At 38.7% G+C, this 24,466-nt stretch overlaps 1 protein-coding gene and 2 pseudogenes across 2 annotated transcripts; 1 reads left to right on the top strand and 2 right to left on the bottom strand.

Annotated features, from left to right (window-relative positions):
* The first annotated feature begins 299 nt into the window (after positions 1-299).
* Positions 300-2,230, top strand: LOC143545991 (CBL-interacting serine/threonine-protein kinase 14-like). The gene is made up of 2 exons (XM_077037749.1): positions 300-1,024; positions 1,539-2,230. The coding sequence occupies exons 1-2, from the start codon at positions 370-372 to the stop codon at positions 2,213-2,215; spliced, it is 1,332 nt and encodes a 443-aa protein (XP_076893864.1). The 5' UTR covers positions 300-369; the 3' UTR covers positions 2,216-2,230.
* Positions 2,231-11,588: 9,358 nt separating this feature from the next.
* LOC143545968 (CBL-interacting protein kinase 18-like) lies at positions 11,589-18,483 on the bottom strand (annotated as a pseudogene). The gene is made up of 2 exons (XR_013137535.1): positions 18,450-18,483; positions 11,589-13,021 (listed from the first exon to the last, which is right to left on the bottom strand). The product of XR_013137535.1 is annotated as a CBL-interacting protein kinase 18-like (transcript).
* A 3,419-nt stretch (positions 18,484-21,902) lies between these two features.
* On the bottom strand, positions 21,903-24,205 carry LOC143545967 (WEB family protein At2g38370-like; annotated as a pseudogene).
* Between the last annotated feature and the right edge of the window lie 261 nt (positions 24,206-24,466).

The raw sequence follows: 24,466 nt of genomic DNA, 5'->3' as shown, positions 1-24,466 counted from the left end.
CTCCATCCATTTTGCTTTTACTTAACCGTGTCCTCTATAGGCAAACAAACACAACACTTGCAAATTAAATTTCACCAATGCGTTACGCTAGTATACGTATCAACCATAAGTACACATTAAATAAACATGGAGCCAGCAAGCCACCTCTCTCCATACATGACGTCATGTTGATAAGTGAGTATTACTTTTGATTGAAAATAAAACACAATAAATACCAAACTCTCAACATCCAAACATGTTCCGTATATTTGTTATAACTTATAATAATAATAATAATAATAATAATAATAGCATCTCTCTTATCATCCCACACCTTTCTTCCAGATCCCAAAAACCTAATAAACCCATTTTCATGATCAATTTGAAGTCATGCGGGAATTAGACCACGCCGGCGACGAATCCTCGTCTCCGGCGGACAAAACCCTCTTCGGAAAGTACGAGGTCGGCCGACTACTAGGTTACGGCGCCTTTGCTAAAGTCTACCACGCGCGTGATGTGCACACGGAACGAAGCGTGGCGATTAAAGCTATCAACAAACAGAGGATAATTAAAGGAGGACTTACGGCGAACGTTAAGCGTGAGATCTCTATCATGCGCCGGCTGCGCCACCCGCATATCGTGCGCCTTCTAGAAGTCTTGGCCAACAAGAAGAAGATTTTCTTTGTGCTGGAATACGCTAAAGGCGGCGAGTTGTTTGCTAAAGTGGCGAAATCACGGTTTAGTGAAGATCTCAGCCGTCGGTATTTTCAACAGTTGATCTCGGCCGTTGGGTACTGCCACTCACGTGGAGTCTATCACCGTGATTTGAAGCCGGAGAATTTGCTTTTGGATGAGAATTGGAATTTGAAAGTTACGGATTTTGGGTTGTCCGCTGTCACGGACCAGATCCGTCCGGACGGACTTTTGCATACGTTATGCGGTACTCCGGCTTACGTGGCGCCGGAGATTTTGTTGAAGAAAGGCTACGACGGAGCGAAGGTGGATATCTGGTCATGTGGAATCATTTTGTTTGTGTTGAATTCAGGTACGGCTGTAGTAGAACTCGTTACGCGCTAGTCGGGTCGTCAGGTTGGACTAGCGATTAATAAATTTATATATAATTTTTCAAATTTAATACACATACTAAATTTGATGCATAAAAATTTAATTTTGAAAGATTTTGACAAAGCAGTGTTGCAGCGTTAGCCGGATTTTTACAGCCATGTTAAAAGTAGTGTTTATCAAGGCAAATGGTAACTAGTTGTACCAATAGCTATTTTTGATATCAAAACTACGTCGTTTAAAAATAAATGTTAGACGCTATTTTTAGAACCAGGTTAATGTTAAAAAGTAGTGTTTATTTGCATAGGCAAATGTGCAGCGAGTTGTGCATAAGCCGTTTTTTATATCAAAACTAAGTCATTTAAAGCTAGACGCCATTTTTACAATCATGTAAAGCAGTAATGTTTATTTGCATAGGTAAATAAGTAACAACTTGTGCTGCATATTGTTTTTTACATTTTTATGCCAGTACTAAGCCGTTTGAAAATAACATTCAGGTTATCTTCCGTTCAACGATCCGAATCTGATGGTGATGTATAAGAAGATATGCTCAGGTGACTTTCGTGTTCCGCGATGGACGTCTCCGGATCTTAAACGGCTGTTATCGCGCCTGCTCGACACGAATCCAGCTACACGAATAACCGTTGATGAAATAATCAACGATCCATGGTTCAGGGTCGGTTTCAAGGAAGTCAAATTCCATCACGATTACCTCGAATTGAAAGACGACGATGACGACGACGAAGATGAAAATTCGCGAGGATCGGATGGATCATTCGCCTCGGGCGATAATTTGAAAATAATGAATGCTTTCGATATCATCTCGTTCTCCTTGGGCTACAAGCTCTCGGGCTTATTCGATGATCGAGAGGACGGAGAGCGGTTTTTGTCGAAGGAGCCGCCGGAGAAGATAATTGAGACGGTGGTGGCGGTGGCGGAGGGTGAGGGTTTGACGGTGGTGACAAAAAAGGAGTGGTGTGTGAAGGTGGTTGGAGGGTCCAAATGTAATTTCGCAATGGCGGTAGAGTTAAAAAGATTGACGGAAGAGCTGGTGGTAGTGGAAGTTAGGACGAGAGAAAGTGAGGTGGGGCCCAGTAACCGTGTATGGAAGGATAAAATTAGACCGGGTTTGAATTGTTTAGTATATAAAACCGGACCGGCCGGTTGTGGGTAAGTGGGTGGTAATGTGGGATTCAATTATTGGGCGGGTGGGTCTTCCAATGCCATGTTATTTTGTCAATATACGAAATTCAATTTTTTATTCTAAAGTATAAATAATTTTGATTTTATATATTTATTGGAATATACTTTTGATACATTATATTATGTATCTGATTCCATTTCTTTGGTTGATAATCAATGGGGGGTAGATATGTAGTTTAAAGGTCTTTTTCAACCTTTTGTTTTTGCTAGGTGATATTACATGTCCAAAAGATGGAATTGGATATTCTTTTAAGAATTTCCTTTAGTTTTCGTATTGAAAACAAAATATCCTAGGGTAATTTAATAATCAACTAACTAATATTTAGGTTTTTCATATTTGTAATTTCTATGGTTATAAATTTATATTAAAATCAAAATTGTAAGAAATGTAGTTTGACGTCTCAATAAGATAATTTTTAACAAAGAAGCAGTTCCAAAAAAGTGAAACTTTGTGAAGAAGCAGTTTGAACTTGTTTTGGGAAAAGGCTTTCCTCTTTAAGTTCATCACTGAAATTGAAAGGAATGATTGGATTATAGTACTGAGGTGGTGGTGGTTTAGTACGATTATATCTGTAGGGGTATGGTACTAAACCCGGTTTTATGACCCTAAATTTATTATGTTTGGCTTATTTTATTATATGGACTAATACAATGTTATTGGGCTGAGGGAGTTTTGTGGAGGTAACCCTAACTGGGCTAGGCCCATTAGGGTACCATGATGGTGGCCATGAGGCTCTCTATATAAGGAGGTCTCCACCTCCTTATTAGGGGGTCATGCTCAATAAGAGCCACCACCAAAACCATTTTTGTGTCTGTAAACAAGAGATCCTTGGGATTTCTTAGCAGTCACCTCCACACCCCCAAAAGGCCATTGCAGATCTCAAGCAACCGGAGAAGAAGATCAAGACGTGGTTCGTTCATCTCGACATCCGTGGAAACATCGTCATGGATCAGGTCAGATTCATTTCATGTTTTGACATTGGCGCCATCCGTGGGACGGCAACGAACTACCCTTCGATTTTCGTCTCGGTTCTCAGATCTCTCCCAAGAAAAACCCAGATCTGGAAGTTTACAGAAAGAGGCTTCAAGACTTGTTCTATTAAAGCTCAAAAAGATCCATAGATCTAAAAGAGGCTTCCAGATCTGTGCAAAAATGAAGCTGAAAAGGATTTGTAGATCCAAAAAAGAAACTACCTGATTCGGATGATCAGGCCTCCGGATCTGTGATGGTTTTAAATTCTCTCCGCTCCGAGCTTCAGATCTATCTAGATCTGATTTACAGATCTAGATCTGGATTACAGACCTGGATTTTAGGTTTAAAATTACAGTCTAGATTACGGAGACTTCCGCCACCATGCATGTTCGCCAGCGGGTCACCATTCCGCCGACATGCGTGAGCGCCCGTGGAAACCACCGCGGAAACCACCATGTGGGTTTTGCGCAGAAGACTGCCACCATGCATGCTCGCCAGCGGGTCACTATTCCGCCGACATGCGTGAGCTCCCGTGGAAACCACCGCGGAAACCACCATGTGGGTTTTGCGCAGAAGACTGCCACCATGCATGCTCGCCAGCGGGTCACCATTCCGCCGACATGCGTGAGCGCCCGTGGAAACCACCGCGGAAACCACCATGTGGGTTTTGCGCAAAAGACTTCGCCACCATGCATGCATGCCCGCGAGTCACGACTCCGCCGCCATGCATGTGCGAGCCTGATTTTGATTTTTGCATACATGTTTCACACTTCCTTTTATTAATTTGAGCAATATGACAACATTATATTGACATCAAACTAAAAATAAAACGAAGTAAAACATACATGCGCGAGCTTCAAGCTCAGACGCGTTGACGAGTTTTAACTCTAAAACGCCAGGGCCTTAGCCCAATAATATGAGCCTTAGCTCAAATTACTCATAGCATCCATCCCACGTATTGCGCAGCTGGACCATAACATACCTAAGCACAACTAAGGCAAAGCACATGCCAAAACATAGTTGTTGAGGTTTCAGGTCGGGGCCGCGCATGGGATTATAATGGATATAGGCAGAGTAACGCATACTGACACGTAAAGGCTAAAAAACTCATTCATAATTCCCTATAATAAATGCACGATAACGTCGCGCAAAAGAGGAATAACGAAATGCCAAGGCGCGTGTCAGCATATTCAAAATATCGCAAAATAGCTTGAAATATGACAACTATTAAGGGGTACTTAATAATTTCCTTACAACCTTGTTCAAATTTCAATGTGTAAGCATACCTTATATTCAACAAGCACACGCGCGCGCCATCGCGCATGCGCCACCATGGTTCGATGTACCGCCATCACGCATGCGCCACCGCGATTCAATACATCGCCATGAAGCAGCAGCGCGTCACCACGGATCACGATGCGTCGTCACGGGTCAATAATCCGCCACCTCAACAGTTGATCGCCACCGTGCATGCGCATCGCTAAGCAACACACCGCCATGCCTGCGCGCTCAAACCTGCGCCACGCACGCGCGCTCAACTCCCACCATGCTTGTGCGCTCAATCCTGCGCCACGCACGCGCGCTCAACTCCTGCCATGCATGCGCGCTCAATCCTTAGCCATGCATGCGCGCTCAACTCTCCGTCATGCATGCGCGCACCGCAGACAAACACTCCGTTAGGCGAACACCGATCACCGCGGATCATTATTAACGCCGCGGGTCACCTATGAACATTCGCAGGTCACTGATGCAAGTCAGTGGATAAAAACGACGCGGCACGTGAATGTTACAGGTTTTCCAACAAAAAGTAATTAATTTTCAAAATCTCAAAAGGGCCCCTAAACTTTTGCCATTATATTAATTATGATAACAAAGTAAGGGTTTAGATATTGACATTCTACCACCCTCGGGTTACTACAAGTATGACAAGAAAACCTCCCTCAATCAAGAAAGATGCTCGTGTCAGAGACGTGGAATACTGGTTCGGCTACGAGTCGCACAAGCACCTATGACATTATTATTATTATTATCTGGCCGTTTGTGCCTCCGTTATTATTTTGAAGACAAGCCGGGATAGTCATCCTGCGCAGAAGAGGCCCTTGTGGGCCAGTCATTATCATCATATTATAGCTCGTAAGTCGCCTCGCGCGCAAGCTTAATTATTTTCATAGCTCGTAAGTCGCCTCGCGCGCAAGCTTTATTATTTTTACAGCTTGTAAGCCGCAACTCGCGCATGCTTCATTATTTTTGTAGCTCATAAGCCGCAACTCGTGCATGCTTCATTATTTTTATAGCTCGTAAGTCGCCTCGCGCGCAAGCTTTATTATTTTTATAGCTCGTAAGCTGCCTCGCGCGCAAGTTACATTACATTATTATCGAGACGCGCACTCTATCTTTTATCAGGCCCCGCGCCACTATTGTTATGATGCGTGCTATATCTTATTCATGCTAGTGCACCATCATTATCATAAGGACCACAACATGTCACCATCATGGAGAAAACCTCCCAAAACTCAAAGACAATAAAGACAAGGCCGAAGAAAAGGGAAAAAACCGCCTCATGTCCTAACACACCTTATAAAGTCCAGCGCTCCACCTAAACGCTTGCACGCCTAGGAGCAACACTGGACTTGGGGGGCTTGTAGGGGTATGGTACTAAACCCAGTTTTACGACCCTAAATTTATTATGTTTGGCTTATTTTATTATATGGACTAATACAATGTTATTGGGCTGATGGGGTTTTGTTGAGGTAACCCTAACTGGGCTAGGCCCATTAGGGTACCATGATGGTGGCCATGAGGCTCTCTATATAAGGAGGTCTCCACCTCCTTATTAGGGGGTCATGCTCAATAAGAGCCACCACCATAACCATTTTTGTGTCTGTAAACAAGAGATCCTTGAGATTTCTTAGCAGTCACATCCACACCCCCAAAAGGCCATTGCAGATCTCAAGCAACCGGAGAAGAAGATCAAGGCGTGGTTCGTTCATCTCGACATCCGTGGAAACATCGTCATGGATCAGGTCAGATTCATTTCATGTTTTGACAATATCAAATTCCAAACTTTGCATTATTGTTAGTTGGTTTACTCAAAAGCATATGAAAACCTTTGCTTGATTCAACCCAATCTACAGTGTTTTCCTAATTGATTTTACACTCATTGTATTTGTTTTACAGAATTTTAGCAAAAGCATCTTTGTCTGATGCTTCTAAATGTCATCAATTTTTATAATTCACATTTGTAGTTTATGTTTACTTAAGTTTTAGAATATTTATCAACTTTTTATTTGTTTATAATCCTCACAAAATTGCATTTACTAATATAAGTTCGTAGTTTATTATAATATTATATTTTGACCCCAATAAATTCATGAATTATATTTCAAAAACTTTTAAATTTTCAAATACACCATTTATTATAAATTGGTTATTTTACACATAGAATTAAGAGAAAATCTCATAGAATAAAATTAATAGCTATCTTTGCATTAAATATATACACTAAAATACTACACTTTTATATTCTATAGATAAAAATTTATTATTGATTTATTGTTTTGTAATAGCTACTAATATTTACTTTGAATCATTTGTGATATCATTCAAAGTAATATAAACTTAAAATTCTAAACAACCGGTTTCAAAAGTCGATTTCTCACTTCAAAACAATAATTAGTTGATAACCAACTTTCAAAAGTGTTTCAATTAGCTCACTGATGCATATTTTCTTCAAATCAGGTAACTAAATCTTCAAATCAAGTTAAAAGTTGATTACTATTATATGAGGTTGCCCAATTTTTTAATCAAATCGATTATATAATTTCACAAAAGAAACCAATTACATTAGAAAGACAGGTAAACGAGTAACAAGCTGCCTCATAACTCGTTTTTAAGTATATGGGAACCAAAAAAATCCAAATCATTTATGGAAAATCCTTTATCTTCTTTCATGTTTTAAATGATATCAATTTTATAATTTACAGTTTTTACTTTTTGTTTCTCTTTTCGAAGTATTAAAAATATATTTATCAATAAACTAAAATCATCAACTTTGTTCACAATTCTCAACACAATTGCATTTATTTATGGGGCAATTTCATAGAATGATAATCAAATTTTAAAAGTTTTTTAATTAGGTCACTCAACATTAAAAGTGTTTTAATTAAATCACTCAACTTTCATATTTTATTAAATTAAAGGTTTTAAAATGTTTTATTAACCTTTTTCTTTTTTGTTTCACATAGAAAATCTTTTTATCATTTTTTATGTTGATGTTGAGTGACGGCGTGGTTTTTATTTTTTATTATTGAATTTAATATAATTAACGTTTTTTAACATTTTATTTAAATTTAACTACACATATTGCAGATTCCGACTCCCACATCTTATCCTTCATTTCCTTCTTGACGCACAAAAAAATTGGTGAGACTCGATTTGAAGATTTAGTGGCGTGATTTGGAAAAAAATTGCATGAGTGACCTAATTGAAATGTTTTTGAAACTTGGTTACTATTCTATAAGATATTCCCTTTATTAATATATGCCTGTAGTTTGTTATAATATTATACTAGCTTTTGAACCCGTGTATTACACGGTATTTGTCAAATGATAAAAATAAATAAGGTTTGTTACTTAAAATAAATGAACAAAATTAAATGTAAAAAAATGAAATAAATATGGTCCGTTTTTAAAATGACCCGTACGAACTTTTTGAATGGTGATTATAAAGTTGACATTTACACACCTTTGAATAACGGGGAAAAAAATCTGCCCAACTATGTTATAATCCAGTTGACAAAATGATTTTATTAGTAGAGTAGGATTTTGAATTCAATAATTGCAAAATGCAAAAATTATATTTCAACAACTTTTCTAATTTTCAAATATACCATTTATTATAAATTGGTTATTTTACACAATTAGAATTAATAATAATCTTTGCATTAAATATATATGTTCACTAAAAGATTACACCTTTGCAACATTTGCCAATATATATGTATAAATCCTGTATGATTAATCTTCAAAGTAAAATTATTTAGAAGCTCTATAGCGAAGCATATTTTTGTTGTGTTAAAGTACATACATGTCTAAGTCCACATTGCGCTTGCTTTGTGCTACTTATAATGATTATTGAAGGTTTGTTAATTAGTTATCTTGCTACTATTATTACTAAATTTTCATGCGTATCAAAAGTGTTTTAACTTATTATTTATGCTTTTGTTTTAATTTGTATTTCAAATGTTGATGGAAAACATGTGTGGCGCATGAGACCACTGAAGGTTGTAAAGAGAATCGTTGTAAAATTGACTGCATTTTTAAATATGGGCCCGGAACCGGACATTGTGTATATTATAGTAATACTGGTAGTCTTGTACTTATGGTTGTGATTGCATCTACGATTGTTGGTGATATCTCAAATAATCCGAATTCTTGCGAGGTCTTGCTGTTTAATAAAATAACCGTGATTTCTGTTGATATTATTACAAAATTATTCGTGCAATTTGCATTTACAAAAATAAACTAAATGTTTAGGTAGATACACAACAAAAACTAATATGCTTAAATTCGTTGTTTTTTAAGGTTATTTATTTATTTTTTTGTCACTTACAGAATTTCCCTTACCATTTGATAAGTTTAATGCTATTCCAACACCTAAATGCAGTAGTTCAAAGACCCTTTGGTTCAAATATTGGTAACTATTTACCTTTGCGACACAATGCTTCGAGTCTTTTCTTTTTCATAATTTTGACAATACAAGGTTTGGTGTCAACTTAAGCATAACGTTCCTTCATTGGTTATAAACACATAATCATTTTCTGTTTATGTTGGGTGAAATGGATGATTGAAAGTTTCTCAACTTTCTTGAGATTTGCTAAGTGCTAGCCTCGAGTACATTCATGTAAGCCGAACACATAAATGACAAGAAATGGTTAGGTGAAAGTCCCGAGTCCTTAACACAAGTACATCTTCAAGATCTGAAATAGCCTAATGCACTTGTGTGCTATCAATGGTGGCAACTGGCACTACACATTCCAATCTATGTATATGGTTCTCATATGTCCTTTTCTTCTCTTTCATCATAAGACAAAGTTAACCATTGACAAGGACAAACCTTTTCTTCTCTTTCATAACCCGAACACGACTGTTCCCGGCTTCCATTTTGGAATCTTAGGCGACTGAGATAGAAGATGTTGTACCGCGCTTGTGGCTCTGAAATCTGTTTTATCTTCTGACCACATCCGTTTCCAGCTTCCATTTTGGAACCCTAGGTGGCAACGATGATGGAGAAAAGAGGGCAAAGTTGTAGCATTGATTTTGGCTATGTCCATGGCTTCGATTTTGATCGTCGTCAGCTTCCATTTTGGAACGTTAAGTGACGATGGTGGGGGAAACCATCGCCTATTCAACACCGATCGCTTTTGTTGCGGTGATTGATCTTTGATTGTCTATCTATAGAAACGATAGGGGGGTGTAAATAATTTGAAGTTTTAATTTGATTGATCTTCTTTTTGTTTATGCTTTGTAATTTGTACCTTATAATGTCATATTTGTACTTTATCACTTAACTCACAAAGGTAATACACATGTTGTTATCAATGGCAGCTAGCACTACACATTCCAACCTTTGTTTATGATTCTCATCTGTCCTTTTCTTTTCTTTCATCGTATGACAAAGATAAACCATCAGCATCATCATCTTGCATTTCTAGCGCTCTTCCGTTCATGACAGTTCACGACTTCCGTTTTGGAATCTTAGGTGACTGAGCTAAAACAGTGATGTTGTAACCCATTTGTTACACTCCGACTTAGGGCCTAGGCGTGACACCTGATAGTTGGTATCTGCTTTGTAAATTTATCAGAGTTACGTTCTTTTAGCGGAAGTCTTTGAATAAAATATTATTATATTGATAACTCGGTATTTGAATACCCGTTTTAATAATTCAAATACAGTCTTTTGAAAATATGATTCTTTATATTATTCTGAACCGGCAGTGGTGGTGGCCGAAACCAGCGCTTATTGACCACCGACCGATTCTGTTGCGATGGCAGATCTTTGATTGTCTTTCTACACACACACACACATATAGATAGGGAGGGAGGGGGAAACTAGGGTGATTCTAAAAAGAGACAAAGAGACGGGTGTTGCTCTGTTGTTTCCGATGGCTCCAGCCGCCAATGGCGGCGACAGACTTACATTGTTTAGTGTCTTATTTGTGCTCTATGTCTCGTTTTGAACTTTTTTCTTTGACTTGATGATGGTGAGAATGTGACTGTGATGATAAGACAAGCCTGGATCTGTTTGATTAAGGCGATGATGACGATGTTTCCTTCATTTAAACTTACGTAGCCTTAAAAAATCTCAATTTTTTTTGTGTATTTGTGTTTGGTAATGAATCTAGGTTGGGTTTTCTTAATTGCTCTACCTAAACTAGGTTTATGTGTGTATTTGTGTTTTAATCGACAATATGGATTTATAGGTACGCTTCACAATTGAGTTTCGTTCTTAAAATATGGGTATGAATTTAGATTGGGTCTTTTTAATCGCGTTAGATGAGCCAATGCTTTGAAATTTTGATGCATTTCTGTATGCTTAACATTACCTTTGATTGTGAGTGCGATGATGATCCGAGTCTGGATCTGTTTCATAAAGGTTATGACGATGATGTTGGTCCTTATTTGAACCTCCATAGCTTTTATATGTTCGGTTGTCTTTTTCTCTCGAAAGTCAAAAGGTTGCAACGCTCGGGTTATAAAAACTATAAATTTATGCTTCTTTTTTAATATTCTTTTGAATCTTAAAGTTGTGCTTTTTTTTTTTGACAGTTTTGATGTATATTTCTTCTTTTCGTTTATGTTTTGAGCAACCAGTTTCAAGTGTTTATAGTTTATTTATTTATTTATTTTTAACATACCCGATGCAACATGTGGGTTCTAAGCCCTCGCTAGTTTAAATTAGTGGGTGGTTATTTATTTATTTATTTTGTAATGATTAACTCACCCATATATGACTCTATAAAAATATTTATTTCTTTATTATTGTATTGTACACAAAACTTCAAAAGATTTCTTTGTTGTCACTTTACCATCAAGTATCAAAATTAATAATACTTCATGACGCGCGTTTCTCCCACCCCATTTCTAGAACACTCTGAAAACAATAATGCTTGACACATTTTCCAGTGTACCCCTTCGAAAATTAAACTTTGACATTTCACCACCCTATACTTTCAAAAAATATCTAGCTTGCATACATTAACAAAAAACACCACTTCATTTATCGTTCGGTAACCTTACAATGATACATATATCTTCGTAACTTTTAAATCTTTTTCAATCCACAATTATATCTAAAGTAGCTGCAACTCGCCTGTAAGTGCTGGCTTTATATTCTTATTCATGATCTCATAAAATTCGACTCTATCGCCTCCCCATTTGCGTCGCCTCGACAAGCTATGCATTATGCGCCATCTCAAATACTTGTAAATCAACGGCTAAAATCCCATTTTCACCCTCTTTGATCCTTCCAATTTCTAAAACATTTCACCCGTTTTCACTACTTTAAGGTTTAAACTCCTGCCTATTTCTTAAACTTTTTTAACAATGTATTTTCCCACATGTTTGGAAATAAACCTCACTTCTATTTTGTCTTCAACACTATCCTTAAACAGACCCGAAAGATCAAACCCGGGTGACAAAGATATGATATCAAACGCGTTCAAGTAATCGGCCTTTTCAACATCAAATCCTGTTTGAGCCATTTTTTCGGGTTTTAATTGTTGAGGCACCAAACCCTTTTTAAACCATGAATTTTCCATAATCTTCAAAACCGAAATCCTTGTTTTCGGGTTCGGATCAAGCATCTTCGACACCAACTTCCTTGCTTCACTTGGAAACCAATTCGGATACTTAAATTCCGACCGGGCAATCTTCCTATACATTTCCATAACATTCGAGTCATGAAACGGAAGAAAAACCGCCAAAAGCACAAACAAAGCAACCCCACACGACCAAACGTCGGCTTTTGACCCGTCATACCCTTTATGTCTAATAACTTCAGGCGCCACGTAAGCAGGCGTGCCACAACTCGTGTGAAGCAACCCGTCTTATCGTTTGGAGTCAACCAAAGCACTTAACCCAAAGTCAGACACCTTCAAGTTCCTTTCATCTTCTAATACTCTAATAACAAGTTTTCGAGCTTCAAATCTCGATGGTACACGCCTCGGTTATGACAATAACTGATCGCGGATATTAGCTGCTGAAAATACTTTCTTGCAGCATCCTCTTTTAGTTTCCCTTTAGCTACTTTTGTCAAACAACTCACCCCCTTTCACATACTCTAGAACAAAGTATATTTTTGTCTTGCTTGCCATAACCTCATAAAGGCGGACCACATTCGGGTGTTTGATCAACTTCATGACCGCGATTTCCCTCTTGATTTGATTCATCATTCCCACTTTCATGACCTTACTTTTGTCTATGATTTTAATTGCTACATTTACCCCGGATTCGATGTTTTTACCGTGGTAAACTTTTGCGAAATTACCTTGACCTAATAGTTTACCTAATTCGTAACGTTGCATTAACACACTCCTTTTGAAATCCATTTGTGAAACTATATAGGTATCGTATATATATGAAGTGTTATATATTAATGATTAATCAACCATCTTCACAAAGATTGTGGTGAGTGATGTGTATATGCCCGATTTCGTCTAAGAGGAACGATGATGGCTTAAAGGGAGGTTGGGATTCATGGTTAGAGGAAGGTGTCTTACCTTGAAAACACATCTTTCTGCATTCCCTGTTGAAGAGGTAGGTCCCAGCAGGGCCCAGTTGGACCCGCAAGACTCACCATGAAGAGGGACGTCTGCGCAAAGACCAACTGGTTCCGTAGGACCCACCATGCTCAGAGAGATGAAGACCTTACGCGCAGTACGCCAGCTGTTCCCGCAGGAAAAGCCTCCCAATGGTGAAGTACCCCGCCTGTTCCCGCAGCTGCGGATACAAGCCATCAGGGAAGGCTACCCGCACTAATAGCAAGGCTACACGCACAAGGCACTAACTCTCAATAATTCAGTTTTGTCACCTGAAGAAGGAATGAGCAAAGGGGGAATACTCCCGCCCAAATGAGCCAGTCTGTACGCTTCTGGAGGATCTTTTGTACTATACCTGCAAAGGTATGGACAAAATAGACAAGATCTGACCAAAACAGCCCATGAACCAATCACAGGGTGACAGCTCACTGACAACAGTACGACGAGGAGCACGTTCTAGTACAAAATGTCACTATCAGCTGCTGCCTACTCACCAACCCTTGTCGTGGCACGTACATAGCCTGCAGTTGGTGGAAAAGGAATAGTACACAGCCGGCCATGTCACTATCAGCCGCTGCCTACCCACCAACCACCAGCATGGCACGTGCGTAGCCCACAGTTGGTAGAAAAGAAATATTATACAGCTGGCTGTACCTGCTTGGAAACCTACATTCGGCTATAAATACTCCAACACCTTGGAACGGAATCATATACTATCTTATACCATCACATATCTTATCTGCTCTAGCTATTTCTCTTAATATACATTTATATTCAGAGCAATCTAGTCTGATTCTCACGCCGTAGGGTGGTCACAAGGAGGTACCCCCCTTCTCAGTGACGAGCTCACGGTGTCTGTTTTGTAGGTCATCAGAAGAATAACCATCTTTGCCGGACCTAACCCTCGTGGGAAACATCTACTTAACCCTAAGATTATCCGTAATCTGCCGGGGTCACTTAGTGTTTCTTCATTGGCGCCATTCGTGCATAAAAGCTAGAACTAATTTTCTCAGTTTTTTCAAAACCTCTGGAAAGATGGTTAAGGTTACTCCGGTGCCAAGGCCAAAGAGTGACCAAGAAACTCCGGTAACCACAACCCCAGCTACTGGGGGGAACACCGGCGAGTACACAATATTTACGAACACTACCCCGGTTACCCAACCCGGGGCAAGTGCAGTAAATAATCCTCCCCTGGGATTCACCGATACCCAGTTGGAGAGACAACAGACGTGGCTCCCCCGCCAAACACTTGATCAAGTTAAAGCGTGGGCGGAAGCACGTCAGAAGGAATTCCAAGCTGAGTTGGATGAACGCTTACGTTAACTCCAACAAGCTGACGAAATCGGAAGCACTCGACAACAGCTCAACATGAGTAATCAGTGCGAGTATGACAAAGATTGGGAAGAATCTGACAGTGACGCAAACCCGCGCCATAGGGCGAAAGGGAAGCGTAAACAAGCAGATTTCCACAGAAGAAATTTTGGAGAAACCTTTAAACCAAAAAACGCGGGTGGAAACCCACGTGACTTCTCTAAAATCTTCAGACCAACTGTTGAAAATGCGGGAACATCCAAATTTGCAAGGGACATTGCGGAAGCAATTGCCCCGAAAAGTGCCAAACAAATGTCCAACATAGGCACATATGATGGTATATCTGACCCAGACGATCATTTGAACAGATTCATAGCGGGGGCAACCGTCAGCAATTGGACGGAACCCACGTGGTGTTACATGTTCCAAATGACGCTTGTTGGGGCAGCCAGAGCGTGGTTCGACCGTCTATCGGTCCATCACATCTACGATTGGGCAGACTTCCAGCAGAAGTTCAGCCAACACTTCAGTCAACAAACAAAGTATACTGAAGAGCAATGGACGATCCTCAACTGCATCCGAGAGGAAGATGAGTCTTTACTAAACTTCATCGCGCGCTTCAATTCAAAAAAGCTAAGTCTGGGCACTATTAGCGAAGATCTTGTTCGCGCTGCTTTCATCCAGGGCGCGGAAGACCTATAGCTCATCCACACCTTAACGGGTAAAGATGGCATGCCATCCACGTGGGATGCCATCATGACAGCAGCTAAACGCTTCGTGGAAACGGAAAAGCAACTGGGTAGAGATCTTCCCCAGAGCACAAACCTCTACACTCAAAAAACTTGAGAAAACAACGTTCTTACCGCCCGATAAAACAAAAAGAGGAAGCTTGGTATTTGGCAGTCAAGGGTAAACTTTGACACCTCATCCGGCTCGCACCCTCGGTTAGGCGGAATGGATAACATGCAGTCGTCGAACCGGAACTCCAGATGGACGCCACTCACCAAAAGCGTCACCGAAATATTTGCCACCGAGAGGCTCCCATGGCCAAAGGCTCCAATAATCCGACAGCGTCACAACGCTGATCAGAGCAAATCCTGTGACTTCTATAGGACAAAAGGCCATACCACGGAGGAATGCGTATCCTTGAAGGACGTCGTCGAAGCATTCGTCAGAAATGGGAAACTCACTCACCTCGTGGCGTAATAGACGCTAAGCAGGCTAATACGTGTAGAACCCCAGTTGGGGAAAACACGGATGAAACTGCAGCTTCAATGTTGGAGACTACATACTGCGTAAACAACGAGATTCCGAACCAGGTGCATATCGGCTCGATGACACCCCCATCCCAAGAACATGGAAGGGAGCTCAATTACACAGGCTGCATGTAGATCAATTCCAAACTTGTAAAGAAAAGGCCTAGAGTCACTTCTAATGGAAATGATTCTCCTTATCACATTGACGCTGATGGTCTTACATTTATACTTATGATCTGACCACACTGATATGCCGGTATTCACCGCATAAATAAGTGGGGAAGTAAGTCGTTGCGTGTGGAAGGCGGCAAAACCCGCATAAACACAAAACGGCAAAAATTTCTAAGGAAAAGATGAGGAAAACCTTCACGCAGGTCAGTTATAGGTGAAGTTTGGTCATCCCACTAAATGAAAGTGACGGTCCTACCCGCACAACCATGATAGAGGAAACTGAACATTAACCTATTGACAACCGCGCGTCGAAAGGTTAACTTATTCAAAACACTGATATGCCGGTATTCACCGCATAAATAAGTGGGGAAGTAAGTCGTTGCGTGTGGAAGGCGGCAAAACCCGCATAAACACAAGAAACGGCAAAAATTTCTAAGGAAAAGATGAGGAAAACCTTCACGCAGGTCAGTTATAGGTAAAGTTTGGTCATCCCACTAAATGAAAGTGAAGGTCCTACCCGCACAATCATGATAGAGGAAACTGAACATCAACCTATTGACAACCGCGCGTCGAAAGGTTAACTTATTTAAAACACTTATAAATTTCTAAGGAAAAGATGAGGAAAACCTTCACACAGGTCAGATATAGGTAAAGTTTAGCCAAGTGAAAGTGACGGTCTTACCCGCACAATCACGAAAGAGAGCAAAACTTTAACCTATCATCTGCCATGTTGAAAGGTTAACTTATCCAAACTACTCAAGAAATTGCTAAGTTAAACTAAAATATGCGTGAAACAAAGATTCAAAAATAAGAGGGAATATACCCACCTTACCTTGGTAACCAAGAAACCGTAAGACAAGTGCGGGTACAGTGTCAAGGCGAAACCCTTCACATACTTAGCACCTGCAGGGAATTGAAGCCAAGAATACCTTGGTAACCAAGAAACCGTAAGACAAGTGCGGGTACAGTGTCAAGGCGAAACCCTTCACATACTTAGCACCTGCAGGGAATTGAAGCCAAGAATACCTTGGTAACCAAGAAACCGTAAGACAAATGCGGGTACAGTGTCAAGGCTAAACCCTTCACATACTTAGCACCTGCAGGGAATTGAAGCCAAGAATACCTTGGAAGTCAACTAACTATAAGACGAGTGCGGGTACAGTGTCAAGGCGAAACCCTTCACATACTTAGCACTTGCAGGGAATTAAAACCAAGAAGGATCTTCTGGGCCATGCTTGTGGAAAGGGAAATAACATCCCCGCATAGCGGGAACGTTGAGAACTAGATTGTTTGAAGCTCCAAGATGGAATTGGTTGTTTAACATAATTGATCACTATGTCTAAAACTACCAAAACCTCGTGGAGAATCTACACAAGTGAAACTCAACGCTCCTGACTTGCGAGGAGGTTACACACCTACCCGCATCATACCCAAAGATCAAGCAGAAAAGTCGGGAATTTCTGCACGTGACATTAGGAAAACCGCGGGAAGAATCCCCACGGAAAACCTTAAAACTAAAAACCCTTTTCAAAACCCTTTGCTTAAGTCTAAAAGTTCACCTCACTTATTAACAAATCATGAGAAGAACATTGTACTGGGGGACTTGAAGAGGTAGGTCCCAGCAGGGCCCAGTTGGACCCGCAAGACTCACCTTGAAGAGGGACGTCTGCGCAAAGACCAACTGGTTCCGCAGGACCCACCATGCTCAGAGAGAAGAAGACCTTACGCGCAGTACGCCAGCTGTTCCCGCAGGAAAAGTCTCCCAATGGTGAAGTACCCCGCCTGTTCCCGCAGCTGCGGATACAAGCCATCAGGGAAGGCTACCCGCACTAATAGCAAGGCTACACGCACAAGGCACTAACTCTCAATAATTCAGTAATGTCACCTGAAGAAGGAATGAGCAAGGCGGGAATACTCCCGCCCAAATGAGCCAGTCTGTACGCTTCTGGAGGATCTTTTGTACTATACCTGCCAAGGTATGGACAAAATAGACAAGATCTGACCAAAGCAGCCCATGAACCAATCACAGGGTGACAGCTCACTGACAACAGTACGACTAGGAGCACGTTCTAGTACAAAATGTCACTATCAGCCGCTGCCTACTCACCAACCCTTGTCGTGGCACATACATAGCATGCAGTTGGTGGAAAAGGAATAGTACACAGCCGGCCATGTCACTATCAGCCGCTGCCTACCCACCAACCACCAGCATGGCACGTGCGTAGCCCACAGTTGGTAGAAAAGGAATATTATACAGCTGGCTGTACCTGCTTGCAAACCTACCTTCGGCTATAAATACTCCAACACCTTGGAACGGTATCATATACTATCTTATACCATCACATATCTTATCTGCTCTAGCTATTTCTCTTAATATACATTTATATTCAGAGCAATCTAGTCTGATTCTCACGCCGGAGGGTGGTCACAAGGAGGTACCCCCCCTTCTCTGTAACTTTGGTTAGAACATAAATATAGCAATTAAGATGATGTGATTTGAAGCCAAATTCTACAATAAATGTAAGTCTCAAACTTGTATAAACAATATAAAACATATATATGTAAACATTAACGATCAAATACGTTCAAAAGAATTATAGATCTAGTGGCTAAAGTTGAGTGTATTGAATTGATTAAATTGATGAATAAAGATATAAAGTTGTGATGGGTTGGTTACCTTTAGCTGTAGAGCAGATGAACAAATACAAAACAAACACATGCACGACAAACACTAGCGGCTCTTTGTGTGTGTATATGTAGAGAGAAAGGTGGAGAGAGAGATACTTTATTGTGCTCAATTCGTTTTTCTTACATTCGTATAAAAATTATATACTTTCTCATAATAATAATAATATATTACAAAATTTGGGTTAAGTCATCCTACACGGTCTTTTAAATTCAGAAAAATGTATAAATTAGAAATAATGGGTCGTAAAATATAATACAATGTTGTGTAATATAATATAATATTAAGAAAAAAAGACACAATGACGAAAATAACAAAAGACACAATGATAAATAAAAAGAAAATAATCTGACAAAAATTATAAAATCTACAAGTTAGAAATCGAAAAGTGAAAACCTAAAATTTAATATAATAGAGTTCGATGAGACGGTTCCAATATCACGGTTCCAATTAAAATTTAATATATTTTTCTACGACTTTTTAGTTTTAGAAGACTGTAGTTGAATTCAACCTAATAAAAGTACAATAAAAAAACAAGATTAAAATTTGTGATCTGTTGTTTATTATATTATAAAATAATATCATATATCACATGGAAAATTATTTGGTTAGTGAGTCTTTCCTAGCAATGCTTGAGGTTTTCCTGTTCCCCGACGCTCTTCGGTAGTTCTCTAGAATAATCTATAATATTAATTTATTTTACTTATAATTGGTGGGTCTTTCCAATTTCCAAATAATACATTAGGTATATTATTAACACTATGCTTAAAACTGAAATCCCAGTTTTTTTTTAAATGTGTTTAATGAAATTATTTATTTATAGTCGGTAGATAGTGCAAAACAGTTGCTATGATACGACGTTGCAAATTTTGTTTTGAAGGGATGGGAAGTATCAAGTATTGAATTTTGAAATAATTCGAACACAGTGACTGAAGCACACAAAGAAATCCGTAGTGTTTTTTTTTTTTTTTTTTTTTTTAACACGGATTTTACGTGCTCAATTTATAATTATTGTTTACTGTTTGCAATTGTTCGAAGAAAACAATACGAGTCTTCCTAAAAGTTGCCAGTTTAATACATACGCCACCAGTAGTAAAATGTATGTAAAATGATTATATGTTAGAATAAATGAAATATATAAAGATAGATTTTTTTTTTCTTTTCCTATAAAACATAGTGTTTACGTCAAGGCAGAAGGCAAAAGGACAACAAGTTATGTCGCAAGCCTTTTTTGAATTGCAAAATTCATATTTTAAAAACTATATTGATAAATCTTGGAATCATAACATTACTATGCATAAACTATTGGACTCGGCTAAGTAGTTCCACGGCTTCAGGCGTGAGAAAACTAAAAATGTTAAATGCAAAAGGAATAAATATATGTTGGTTGTCAAGACAAGTCTTCTCATGTTTAGTCATCTTGCATGAAGCAGTTTTTAGAGCAGCATGCCCAAACATGAAACCACTACTTCCCAAACTCATCAAAGAGGAAACCACTGTTAGATCCACACATGCATGAATGTCAGCTGGGCGAAGAGTTGAACATCCATCCAACGGGTTGTCAAGAAAATCATAGGTGCGAAGAAAATCTTGAGCATGTGGTGCTTGTAGACATTCAAAAACGCCTTTTGTCTACTTGTCATGTAAAAGTGTGTTTCGGTCGTAAACACTTTTTATTAAACAGAGCACTCGCCAATTCATGTTGGACTTGGGGGGGGGGGGTTCCTTATTAGTAAACGCGAGCTCGGAATTATATCACGAAGACAAGGCAAAACACAAGAATAATTAGAATCCATACCACATATACCACTATCTCGAAAGATGTGAACCTCAAGCACCCTAGATTGGGTCTTCAAGGCCACAAAGGCATATGAAAAAGCAGTTACTGCTGAACACAAACCTAAACCCCCATTCTTAATGGTTGAGGAAGCAAGTCGTCATTGGAGTTCTCCAAAGAAAGGAGTATAATATCCTCAAACGTCTCACGTGATCCTTTGTCAAAGAACAACTCTGCCTCCATCATGTGTATAGATTGGCATGTCCTCAAGCCAAAGAAAAGTTTGACAATATCCATTTATGATCGAAAGCAAAAGTAGTTATTGGTGAGTCACAAATGTTCTCCCATTAATTTTATATAAAATCATATTAATGTTTTCCTTTTATTTTATGCACGCGGTTTTAACAAGAATTCTATATTTCTTCCAAACATTTAATTCATATGGTCAACTAATAACAAAAATTCTATGTATTCCTTCCAAACATTTAATTCGTAACCAATGTTATACATGGTGTAACAAAGAATACCAAGCGTGTATTACATCTGTAATATTTCGCCATCAACATTTTGTTACATATTGTGTATCTTCTAGTTAATATATTTCTTTTACAAAAATATAATAATATACACTACATAATCCAAAACGTTTATTCATTGGTTAATAAAGTTTTCACCGGCTTTCGCCACTTAAGTGGGTTTTCAAAATATCTCTTCCCGGGTTATTATAACATACACATATAGTGAAATGAATTTGAGAATTTGTGTAAAACGACCAAACAAATTATTCAGAAGTAGATGATTTTTACCTCTAATCGTAGTTGTAGTTTATACATGTGATTTGAAAGGGAATGAGAAAAGCGCTCCAAGTCAAAATGTAAGAAAAATGGAGTTGTAAAAAGGCCGTGACTTGGATTAGGGCCTACAACTGGGCTTCCGTTATTTGGGCTAGGCAATAAGGGATCAAGTTACACCGCAACCTTTCATCCAGTTAGTAACTTAGTTATCAACATATCATCACTGGTTTAGCTCTTAGGGGGTGTTTGGCATAGCTTATTTAACAAAGCTTATAGCTTTTTTAGTTTTTTTTTTTTTTTTACAAAATAAGCTTAATTTGGTGTTTGTTTAGCTTTTTAAGCTTATGCTTATAAGTTTATATAAGCTAATTTGAAGAAACTTATTTGAATATGGTTTTTTAGCTTATTTGATGAATCTATTTGTATAAGGGTGTAAGTTACTCATTTGCCCCAAATGGTGATGAATTAATACTTATTGAAGCAGCTTATTACTCTAACAAATTAAAAAATGATGGATTTAACAACTTATTATCAACTTATAAAATTATAAGCTAATCCGAATACTTAAAAAGAGCTTATCAAATAATAGAAAATAAGCTATAAGCTACTTTAAAATATAAGCATAAGCTAAAAGTTAAAAGCTAGGCCAGAAAGATGGGACACCTCTGTGATGGGGTCAAGCGAGCAAGTGATGATCACGAACACCGTCGCAAGTCCCCCTTGTCACGTTGTGATAGGTCATTTCGTGATGGTGATCATGGATGTGATATTTTGGTCATGGTTTTGATATTTACTTCGTATCCTCTACTTTTTAGACACAATATTTAATGTCAATTAAATTATTAGTTCCATAATAATAACTACCAGAACACACAAAATAATTAAACACTACACAGTACACACACCTTAATTCTTACACCAGATACATATCAAAACACATAGAACTCTCTAATCAGTGGCACATGAAAGTCTTGAACTTACACTATGTTTCTTCTTCTTCTTGCTCGGCTTCGTCACCAAAAACGAAATCCTACCAAACCCAAACTTCTTCCTCTTCCCTGACCGTCGTTTCCCACCCATGCCACCACCACCACCACCACCACCACCACCATCATTACCAGGCTTACTCAACATTTGTGCCAAAGAAACCTTCCTTTTTGTCTCAGTTTTGCCAGAATACTCTTCAGTCAAAAGCAACTTCCGGCTCAAAATCTGCCCGATTGACATCGTGGGCCCCAAAACTGGGCCAGGTGTATTGCTTCCCAAGTGGGCCCCGTTAACGTCCAACAAACGAGTGTTGTTGGTCCTACATGAAACATTCTTAAACTTGGTCGAGTTTTGAATGGTTGACTTTCTCCTTTGACCATGATCCGACCGCCATTTCCTTAAAGCTTCTTCGGCTTTTAGTTTCTCCTTATTAGCACTTTCTACTTTGCTCAAAGCGTCTTCTAGAACCTTCTTACTGTTCTTCACTTCTTCATGGCTTCCTCTACCCTAGTCAACATCTCTGACTTTGACAACTCAGATTCATTGACTATGAGCATTGACTCATTGACTTTTGTAACTAAAGCTTCATCTGCCTCTTGAGCTTTCCGTTTTAAACACAAGTATTCTTCAAACGAAAGCGTAACCCCTTCGTGCTCGGTCAAATTTTGACTGTTTGACATTGACTGCATTTCAGCTTGTGCAAGCGCTTCACTCGCTCTCGCAGCTTCCTTCAACTTTCTAGCTGCAATTAAACGAATTTCAGCTGTTTTTATATTCATCTTCGTTTGTTCAATTCGATGCACCGTGTCTAAAACTTCAGATTTTGCCACCTCTCCAACTTTCTTAAACTCCTCTGTTTCATAAGTCAACCTTTGGATCTCCCTCGGAAAGTCAATGTTTTCTTCAAAAGGCGAAACTTTTAAACAATTAGAAGACAATCTTTGACGGGTTTTCTCGAGTTCCAATCTTTCTTTTTCGATCATTGTTTTAAACGTTTCAACAGTCGATCTGATGTCAACAAGATCACTTGTTGTTCTTGTTAAGTTCAGTTTAGCTTGCTTTAACTCCATTAATATGAAACCTGGAGATGACAATGGACACATTAAGAAGCTGTCAGTTGGTGATTTCTGGTTCGGGTCAAGGGTATTTTGGTCATTTCCCTCTATTGGTATGGGATTGTTGACTTTTGGGTCAACTGCAACGGATTTTTTCTGTAGTTTGAGTTTTAACTCTTCAATGGTGGTTTTTGTAGCTTCAAGTTCTTTTAAGACAGCAAGTGTTTCCCTTTCTTTAACCATGAGATCGTTGGATAACTGTGCGGCTTGCTCTTCGGCTTTTGCAGCATCAAATTCTTCTTCAACGTCATTCTGAAATGAAGTGAATAAATTATAATCTCCTTTGAAAGAAAATTGTTTTGCACACAAAATACCCAAAAGTATCTACAAATAATTTTATTACTATTTGTGCTTGAGTAACAGAATAATATACTAATCACTAATACACTACTTTTAGTTTTTGTAATTATAATTTCCATGGATGGATAATAAGTTATATTAAATTAAAATAGTAAGAAATGCATTTAAAAATCCTAACAGTTACCCGCCGGTTATTAGGCCGAGTATGAGACTTGTTCAAAAATTGTTTGAAACCGACTAAACTACCTACACCCTAAACCTTAAACCGAAGCAAGGCGACCGGATTGAGATTCATACAGATTGTTTTTAGTTTAAAAATTGAACCGGCCATTTAAACTTTATTGATTACCTTTCAATTTATTTTTGGAATATGTAATTATGTATTATTATTCTTTACTCATTATAAAATCTAAATATTTTCAAAACAAACGTATGACTTTGAGAGAAAAAGTAAACCAATCCAAACCGCACCAAACTGGTCCTTGAAAACTCTACTTTGAAGCAATATGATAACAAAAATATGATGATTTTTAGTCAACAAATATAAACTAAAAAGTGACAATTTTGACCGAGATAAAAGTCAAACCATTGTGTATAGATACAAATACAAATATAGAGCAAAAGTCAAACCTCAGAAGCATGAGGATGGTAGTGCTTATTATGTGGTTTCCAGAAGCCGACTCCACCGAAGCGGCTCACGGCTTCCTTCACCGACTCAAACGGCGCTGACGTGTCCACCTCACCGACATTGTGGTCCGAATCGAGTGGTTCCATGGTTGAAATGGGGTTTCTGTTGTTTGGATCTGAAGCCCTAAACTAATATCGACAGTGAGAGGGAAGTTAAGAAGTGACAAAAAAGTAAGGAAGACGGGTGAGAGTTGTTTAACGTTATTAATGGTACCATCTCGGCACTAGCAACCACTAAATATTAAAAAATTATACGGTATGAAAAGTGAATCCTCAAATTTAACTTTTCCCTATAACATTTTCTCTCTCCTCAACTCACAACCACTCATAACCATACCATATAATTTA

This window comes from Bidens hawaiensis, unplaced genomic scaffold, assembly GCF_021521415.1.
Source record: "Bidens hawaiensis isolate Kalapana, Puna unplaced genomic scaffold, B.hawaiensis_p1.1 tig00014140_1, whole genome shotgun sequence".
NCBI lineage: Eukaryota > Viridiplantae > Streptophyta > Magnoliopsida > Asterales > Asteraceae > Bidens > Bidens hawaiensis.
The sequence above is the reverse complement of the archived record's forward strand: the minus strand, read 5'-3'. Positions and strand labels throughout refer to the sequence as shown.